The sequence below is a fragment of the Nematolebias whitei genome, chromosome 2 (assembly GCF_014905685.2).
Source record: "Nematolebias whitei isolate Nwh7 chromosome 2, NemWhi1, whole genome shotgun sequence".
Taxonomy (NCBI): Eukaryota; Metazoa; Chordata; class Actinopteri; order Cyprinodontiformes; family Rivulidae; genus Nematolebias; species Nematolebias whitei.
In genome coordinates, this window is record NC_056499.1 from 21,217,394 (window position 1) to 21,225,450 (window position 8,057).

The window sequence follows — 8,057 nt, forward strand, 5'->3', positions numbered from 1 at the left end:
TAGGCATCTATGTGCTCGTTCACGTGTCTCTGTGTTTTCTCTGAGTAATGCCTGAGGCACAGGTTAGTATTCTGCTGAGATTTGGGCTTGTTATGTCTAGCCCCTCCATGGAGGGTTCAGAATTATTGAATTTCTGGTGAAAAGGTGGGCTGGATGTTTCAATGACAGAATTATTGAGGTGGGTTGATGTTTTGCAAAGAATTATGCTTCCCTCTAGTGGTCATCATTGGCTACTGCAGTACAAAGAATGTGACGCAAGTTTTAAAGTATGCAACAAAAAGAGAAAATATGCATTATTTGGAGTGGGGTCGTTTGTCTTTTGTGACTCATATTTAAAAATCCAATTAGATAAATGATTGTTAAACAGAAGCAACACTGAAATACTCAAACACTTTCACAACATATTGCGTATTATAGCGATAAAGAAAAGAAGGGAAATTAATTTAACGAGAATTAGTAGGAGAGCTCATATCTCTCCAGTTTTAGTTTCTCTCCATTGGCTCCCTGTCAAATTCAGAATATAATTCAAAATCTTACTTCTGACCTACAAAGCCCTCAACAACTTAGCTCCATCTTATATTACAGATCTTATCGTTTCAAATTTTGCTAACAGAGCACATCGCTTTCAGACTGCAGGTTTACCTGTGGTTCCTAGAGTTTCCAAAAGTAGAATTGGAGGCAGAGATTTCAGTTATCAGGCTCCTCTCTTGTGGAACCAACTTCCAGTTTCTGTCTGTGAGGCTGACACATTATCCAGTTTTAAGATAAGGCTTAAGTCTTTCCTTTTTGATCAATCCTATAGTTGGGGTTGGGTTTCCTGAGATATCCCTCAGTTACGCTGCTATAGGCTTAGACTGCTGGAGGACAAATTGACTACATTTCTTCACTCTGCTGCTGTCTTAACTTGCTCTAATCTACCTGTTAGTATTTGTAAGTATTTCTATCCTTAACATGTATTTTTTGTCTTTCTTCCTATAGAAACTACACCTGGACCTGTCATTCTGTGCTCAAGTCTCCGTCCTGTCCCCTCAAACCCCTGCTGGTTGAAGCAGATGGCCGCTTTTTCTGCTGGAGGTTTCTTCTTGTTAAAAGGGAGTTTTTTCTTTCCACTGTTACCTTTATGCTTGCTCAGGCTGGGAGACTGTGCCTGCTGGCTTCCTTAGATAACTTTTACTAATTATCTTTTTTTTTAAATGAATGTGAATGTTTGTGTTCACTGCCCTGAGACGACTTCTGTTGTGACCTGGCGCTATAGAAATAAACTGAATTGAATTGAATTAAAGCTGTTGGTGAAGTATTGCTTTTATTCAGTAAGAATATGACAAAAACTGTATAATTTGGGTTTTAGATCATCAACCACTGCATTTCACACAACTGTTTTCTTGTGAGTGAAACAAGCCAGTAAACCCCAGCTTTTGACTGCTAATGATGCCGCTGCAACACTCAGATGTAGCCTGTTTACTCAGAGATGTTTGCTGATAACATTAATACATAGACCCCTGAATACTGTGTAACTCAACCCACGAGGACATGGTTAGGGGCTGAGCCACTGATCTGTGGTCAGTGACATCATGGGACAGAAGCTCTTCCTCATTCAGAGCATTCAGAATGATTCACTCACATTCAGGCTGGTTTTGAACAGTTTATCTGATCGAGTGTCGCACAGCCTTCAGCTTCTTACTTTAATTTTTGTTAAACATTTTAAGCTTTAAAACAAATCCTGTAGGCAAAGGCCAAACTGAGGAAGTAGCATCTAAGATGGCTCCTCTGCTGTTTAAAGACGCCTTCTGGGTAAGTTTGTTCTGTTTTCTTGAGCCTTGCAGAAGCTCCCAGGGCTGAGCTATATGTTTACAGGTGTTTATCTCGAGTTGTAAATGTTAAAGCTGCACAGTAAGAGTAAATAAACTACAAGTGAATTCAATTACTCCAATATCTGAGATATTCTGAGAAGTCAAATGTCATGAATGGCCACTTTTAAGCTTGCAAAATAAAAAAAGAAACATGTAAAGCAGCAGCTAACAGGGTGCTTTTAATGACCTTAAATGTCCTGATCTAAAAACAGCATGAATGACTACGCTGTCTTGTCACCTCCGTCTATTATTTTTTGCCGAGCACAACTGTTAGTTCTGCTTTTTTTTTTTTTAAACCACACTGCAACTTCAAGATCAGCTAAAGGACGTTTTGTAATATCTTTGCAGACTTTTGCAGCATCTCTCCCTGCGTTTTTAGTTTTACTTTTAATGTCTTCTCAATGCAGGGGTCGGACTTCACCTGTCACGCTGGATACAGCGCTGTGATCCAGAGGTTATGTGACGGCAAGCAAATGTGCAAAGATGTGGAGGAGCTTTTAAGAATGAGGTTGTATTTTAGTGACTTCAACCAAAATGGTCCGAGAAACACTCAAACTTTGTGAAATTATCAAATTTCATTTATAAGACTTTTTGCATATTTGTTACCATTAAACAATAATGAAACAGCTTGTGACTTAACATCATCTGCTGCATGACGGCTTGTTTTTCAGGGAATATCACAGAAAATGTTAAAACTGCATCATTTAGGAAATGAAGCTTGTATTTTCATAGAAATCCAAATTACTTTTCGAACAAGAAGCATTGCATCCAACAAATAATTAAAGCCATACTTTGTGTGAGAATCAGCATCTGTATTTTCAGATATTCTCTCTATGAGGAATAAATAAACAGCTCTTAAATAAATAAATCTGAAGTTTATGATTAGATTTAACTAAACCCCAGAGCTAAATTTCTGCCGCCTCAGCAGAAACAAAGGCATGCATGAGGTACAACAAAGTATTACATCTCATTTGTAACGACCGTGCAGTTCAATAAATATCTAAACATAAATCATGTGATTCATAGAGATGTGTTCATTTATTATTTCTGTGCAGAGCCCAAGCAGAGGAGAAGTATGGAAAGGAGCTGCTGACCATTGCTCACAAACCTGGAGGGCACACGGAGATTGGGTAAAAAAAAAAAAAAGAAGCATGATAGCTGCACATGCAGAGCCAATATATGCCGTTTGTTTGAGTTTTACACACCATCAGTGCTGATTTAAACTAGCCAGTAAGCTAAAATAGAAACCAAGGCAACCACTTTGACTCATATTCTGTTTTAGAAGAAGGTATCAGAAGAGAAAACGTGGTGAATGTGTGTGTGTGAACTCTCTGTCTGAACCTTTATCGTCCGTTTCCTGTTCGTGTTGAACAGCAGCAGCAAAAGAAGCAAGAACGCCAACATCAAGGAAGATCTTTGGCACAGTTTATTCCAAACTAACAAAAAGCTGGCATCATTCTGTTGTTCTTATACAAATCGCACAAGTGGAGTACCCCATCTATCCAGTGTAGCACAATTAAAACGCACACGTTTAATTGTTTCCACTGTTGTTTTTCCAGCACTTTGAAAGCCTCCTTTGAACAACTGAAAGCTCGTGAGTCCATCTTCTCAGTCTCTTACGATGTAAAATCTTTCCTTGTTTCTACGACATGTCGAATGATGCGTTTTGTGATGTTTCTGATTGCAGAAATTGAGAACATTGGAAACTTTCACATCCAAATATCAGATATATTGAAAGAGGAGGTGAAAAAGATTGAGACATTCAGAGAGCGTCAGAAAGAGCAGAGGAAGAAGGTACTGGGTGATTTATGGTGCTTAGCAGCCAGATGTTTGGAAGAGTGGTTGAAACAATATTTACCAGTTTAGCACTTATTTGTTGTTAAGGTGTTGAACTTATTCCTTCTTAATACACATGACGCAAGTAGTGTTTCAGTCATTAGAGAAAGTTTAATGTGTCATTATCAAACTCAGACCAGAGCTTCAGAGTTCATGTTGTTTTTACACTTACAGATAAAATAATGATAATTCTCTATCCCTGTTTCTAGTTTGAAAGCATCATGGAGAAGGTTCAAAAGAAAAAAGTTTCTTGTTTTAAGAGAACTATGGAGGTAAGACACTGGGAGGACGCAGTTTAGTTGAACTCGTTTCCGTGTGAACACGTCTGTGAGGTCACGTCTCGCTTGAGCATCAAAGGCTTTAAGACTAAAGGTTAAAGGTTTTCACCTTTCAGAAATGTTTCTTAGATCAATAACAAAATCATATTTGTGCAGATGGCTGTGAGTTTCAACTCTGGTTTTCTCTGCAACGTGTGGCCTGAACTTTCTGTTTCTCTTTCTGTCAGGCGAAGAAAAACTACGAGATGAGATGCAAGGAGGCTGACGAGGCAGAGCAGGGGGCAGAGAAAACCAGCGTCCACTCAAAGAACTCTGAAAAGGTCTGCTCACCGAAACTGAATGATCCCATTTTTAGTTTTAGTTTCAAGGTTTGAAGGCGTTCACACATGTTTCACTTGTGCTCTACCACAAACAGGCAGCAGCTCAGCACGGGATACACAGAACAACTCGGTGGCACAACCGCTTTTATCTTTTAATCAATCAAAAGAAAAGTTTCAAAGTTTGTCCTTTGCGTGACTGATGTACCACAGGGCGGCTGTGGCTGAGTGGTTAGAGCAGTCATCCTCCAATGCAAGAGTTGGGGGTTCGAATCCACCACCAGTCACATGCCAAAGTGTCCCTGGGCAAGACATTGAACCCCTCATTGCCTCCAATGTGTGTCCGATCAGTGTATGAATGTGATGTAAAGCACTGATTAGTCTCTTTAGAATGATTTGATCAATTAACTTTGTACAGATCTAGTAGAGTGCTGTATGAATTGAGTGTCTTGATAAAATAGAAAGGCGCTGTATAAATACAGTCCATTCCATTACTATTTACATTGTGGATCAACGTGAGCTTGGTTCTGTTATATCTTCAGCTGAAAGTTGAACCATCGAAGCATTTTAGTTGTGATAGTTTATGCTGTTATGAGAAAGCTTGCAATGCAAAACTGAAATATTTGCAGGTGTTGCCCTCTCCTATCTCCTCTAAAGTGCATTTAAGGCTCGTGTTAAAAGCCTCTGTCACAGAGCAAACTTATATTGTTTCCTTGGTTTACAGATTCGTCACAGGATCAAAAATTGCAGACATGCAGCCAGTGAAGCAGGTATGCACCAAAAAGCTCACTTCATGCTTAGTCTTTTCTGTTTTACGATCACAAACATTTATAGTATATTTGCCACACTTGCATACAAAGCACAGGCAAAATGTTGTACTCAGCTTTCAAGGAGTCTGAAACTGTCTTGTAATTTTGGTATTTCTGGAAGTTTTCTGATGGGGATGTAAAGGTCATGGATGTTTTTCACTTACAAATGTCAAATGTTATATAAATAATGTGTGTGCGTTAGAGTTGTTTTGTCTTGGCGAAGTGGAGCCTGCGCACCTGATAAACTTTAAGGCCCTAAGCTGTGAAGCAGGGTTGTCTTGACCTTGTCTCTGTCTAAAAACCATTATAAAAAGACACTTCTTTATGATCTCTTTGAGCAGACCTTAGAGACAAAGCACCATGTAACATTTCGATGCTTGTATTTCAACACTGCTCTTCTTGCAAGATTAAATCTGGGCAAAAAAAGATATTCTCCTTTCCTGTGTGGCTTATTAATTTAATGAGCTGATGATAGGATAATTAAATTATCCAACATAGATAGATTCAAACCAGCGACCTAAAGATCTACAGTCCTTAGGTCTCTGGTTCGAATCTGGCTCGAAGGACCAAAAACAATGGATAATTTAATTATCCTATCATTTTCATTTTTTTTGCATTGCCTATTTTTTTCCCTTTGGGCATTATTTGCTTTAATTCTCATTTCTGTCTAGTTCAACTGGCTAAAACCCCTTCCTCCAGATTTTGAAAGTCACTTTAGAAAGAAAGAAAGTTGAATGAGTAGAAGACAAAGAAGTAGCAGATCATTAGCATGTGACAGCCATGCTCCAAAAAAAATCATCAAAGAGGTGACACAGGAACTGAGAGATGCATCAGCCCTCAGTTGATCATTGGTTACTACTTCATTGTTTTTATTTAGAGCCACCTGTTGGTACATAGATTCAGATTTATACCTGTCCAACTGAGTTATGGTAGTTTTGTTGATTTAATGAAACAAGCAAAAAAAGTTACCATGCAAGATGCTGCTGGTAAAAACCTGTCTAAAGAGGCTAATTAAAATAGGTTCTTTATTCAGTTGTCCTGTAAGTAGGCCTGTCACGATAACAAATTTTGCTGGGCAATTAATTGTCTCAGAAATTATTGTGATAAATGATAATATTGTTTGAAACTTGACAATAATTAGTAGTCATTGTCAAATTTAAGAAGAATGTTTGTTAATTTGTTTTGTGTGTAGTACCTTTTTTTAACCACTGGATGGCAGTATAAGACTGTTTGAACCAAAGGATGGATAGTGAGGGAGTGAGCAGCGTGTCTCTTTAAGAAAAATGGGAGGGAGGCCCCTTGAGGTGACATGGGCTGTCTCTATTTGGTTCTCAAAACGGCTGAAACTCAGTGTGCAGTTTGAGCTCTTTATCATAGCATTTTTCACACAAAGCTTTTAATAAAATATCAGTAAACAAGTTCTCAGCTTCTTTTTGCGAGAACAACAACTTTTTACACAAAGGCACGGGTTTCAACTGTGAATTTTGGAGCTTTGACAAGACGGAGGTTTTTTCCCCGACGTCGGCCTGTTAGCTTAGCTCGTAGCTTAGCTTCTCAGCTTAGCTGCTTTTAGTGATCCAAAAATGTGATTTTGGACAGTTAAAAGAGATTTTAAAGAAAAGAGAAAAAGGGAGGGGTCAGTGAAGAGCACCGGAGCTGAGCCTTTTGTCATCCAGTGTCTTCAGTAGAAAGAGAGAGATGAAGAAACTATAAAGTCGATAAATGAAAATGAGGTCGATAATTTTAATTTATCTTGCGATTACTTGATTTATTGCGACAGACCTACCTGTACGTGCATATATGTCTTAGGTTCCTTTTTAATGCTTCAACAATTCATTAGTGGTAAGTAACATTCCTATTGAATCGTCAGATACAAGAATTGAAAAAAAAAAGCAGCCAGTGTTCAAAGAAAATGTTTGAAATAGCTTAAAAAAGGCTTGAGAACAATTGCATTTGAGCACTTTTAAAAAGTATAAGAAAGTCAAGTCTTAAAAGTATTAAAAGGAAATATATTTAATTGAGGATTTACTCCAGTCTTTCATATATCTCTGTACGTTACGGAAGCTCTACACTTTATTTTTGCACAGTAAGTCTAAAAGAAAGCACTGAAAACAGGTCTATTACCGGTTATTAATTATTAATTAATAATTGTTAATTGGTTTACTTTTACCAATTGTTGACAGTAGTACTCTGATTTTGCACAGAGAAGCTGTATTTGAGCAACATTGATCAACTAGAAAATATTCGCCAAGACTGGGAGAAGACCCACAAAAGCACGTGTGAGGTACAACAGACACTGAATTCCTGTCAGCGAGCTTGTTTTAATTCAGTATAAATGCTTTCAATCCCACAGATTAAACCTCAAACCACAGGCCCAAACGGAACAACTGCAGACCAGTGAGGACTGAAACTGACTATATGCTGCAGAGTGTTAATAATGGGAACACATAATAAAGCATTACTCAATGGTTCTATTAAATGTTTTTACACTGCACTGTGGACCTTAAATTACTGATCACACATTGTCAGTGTGCGCAAATACAGAAGCTCAAATTAATTTATCAACTCAGTCTTTTTAATGAAAGAAACTTTTTTAATGCTTTCCAGGTGCTGCAGCAGATGGAGGAAAATCGCATCAGCATGCTTCGGTGTGCTCTCTGGGACCACTGCAACCATTTCTCCATTCAGTGCGTCAGAGATGATGAGGTGATGCTTTGCTTCTTGCTCAAAATACTTTACCAGAAACAAGGTTGATATATATATATATTTTTAAGGCAAAATTATTTGGATAGAATTAGTAAAAAAGGAATAATCCTAATGTTCTACCATTACAGCGAGCAAACGACCATGCTACGTTATTTAAACATACAAATACAGCCATGTAAAAAATGTACACATTTTTAACTAGTTTTACAGATCAACCTTTGAAATTAGCTTTTAAATGTCTATCTTTTGAGTATATATATA

The 8,057-nt window shown here is 37.9% G+C and overlaps 1 protein-coding gene across 1 annotated transcript; it reads left to right on the forward strand.

Moving 5' to 3' along the window:
* Positions 1-1,758: 1,758 nt before the first annotated feature.
* LOC119426224 (proline-serine-threonine phosphatase-interacting protein 1-like) lies at positions 1,759-7,844 on the forward strand. The gene is made up of 10 exons (XM_037693773.1): positions 1,759-1,791; positions 2,258-2,358; positions 2,906-2,980; positions 3,410-3,444; positions 3,538-3,644; positions 3,896-3,958; positions 4,192-4,284; positions 5,006-5,051; positions 7,295-7,374; positions 7,698-7,844. Exons 1-10 carry the CDS (start codon positions 1,759-1,761, stop codon positions 7,842-7,844), a joined length of 780 nt encoding a protein of 259 aa, XP_037549701.1.
* The last annotated feature ends 213 nt before the right edge of the window (positions 7,845-8,057 follow it).

Coding starts and splice junctions, on each gene's coding strand:
- LOC119426224 (XM_037693773.1), top strand. CDS start 1,759: ATGGCTCCTCTGCTGTTTAAAGACGCCTTCTGG. Junction 2,359..2,905: donor GAGGAGCTTTTAAGAATGAG/GTTGTATTTTAG, acceptor ATTTCTGTGCAG/AGCCCAAGCAGAGGAGAAGT. Junction 7,375..7,697: donor CCCACAAAAGCACGTGTGAG/GTACAACAGACA, acceptor AATGCTTTCCAG/GTGCTGCAGCAGATGGAGGA.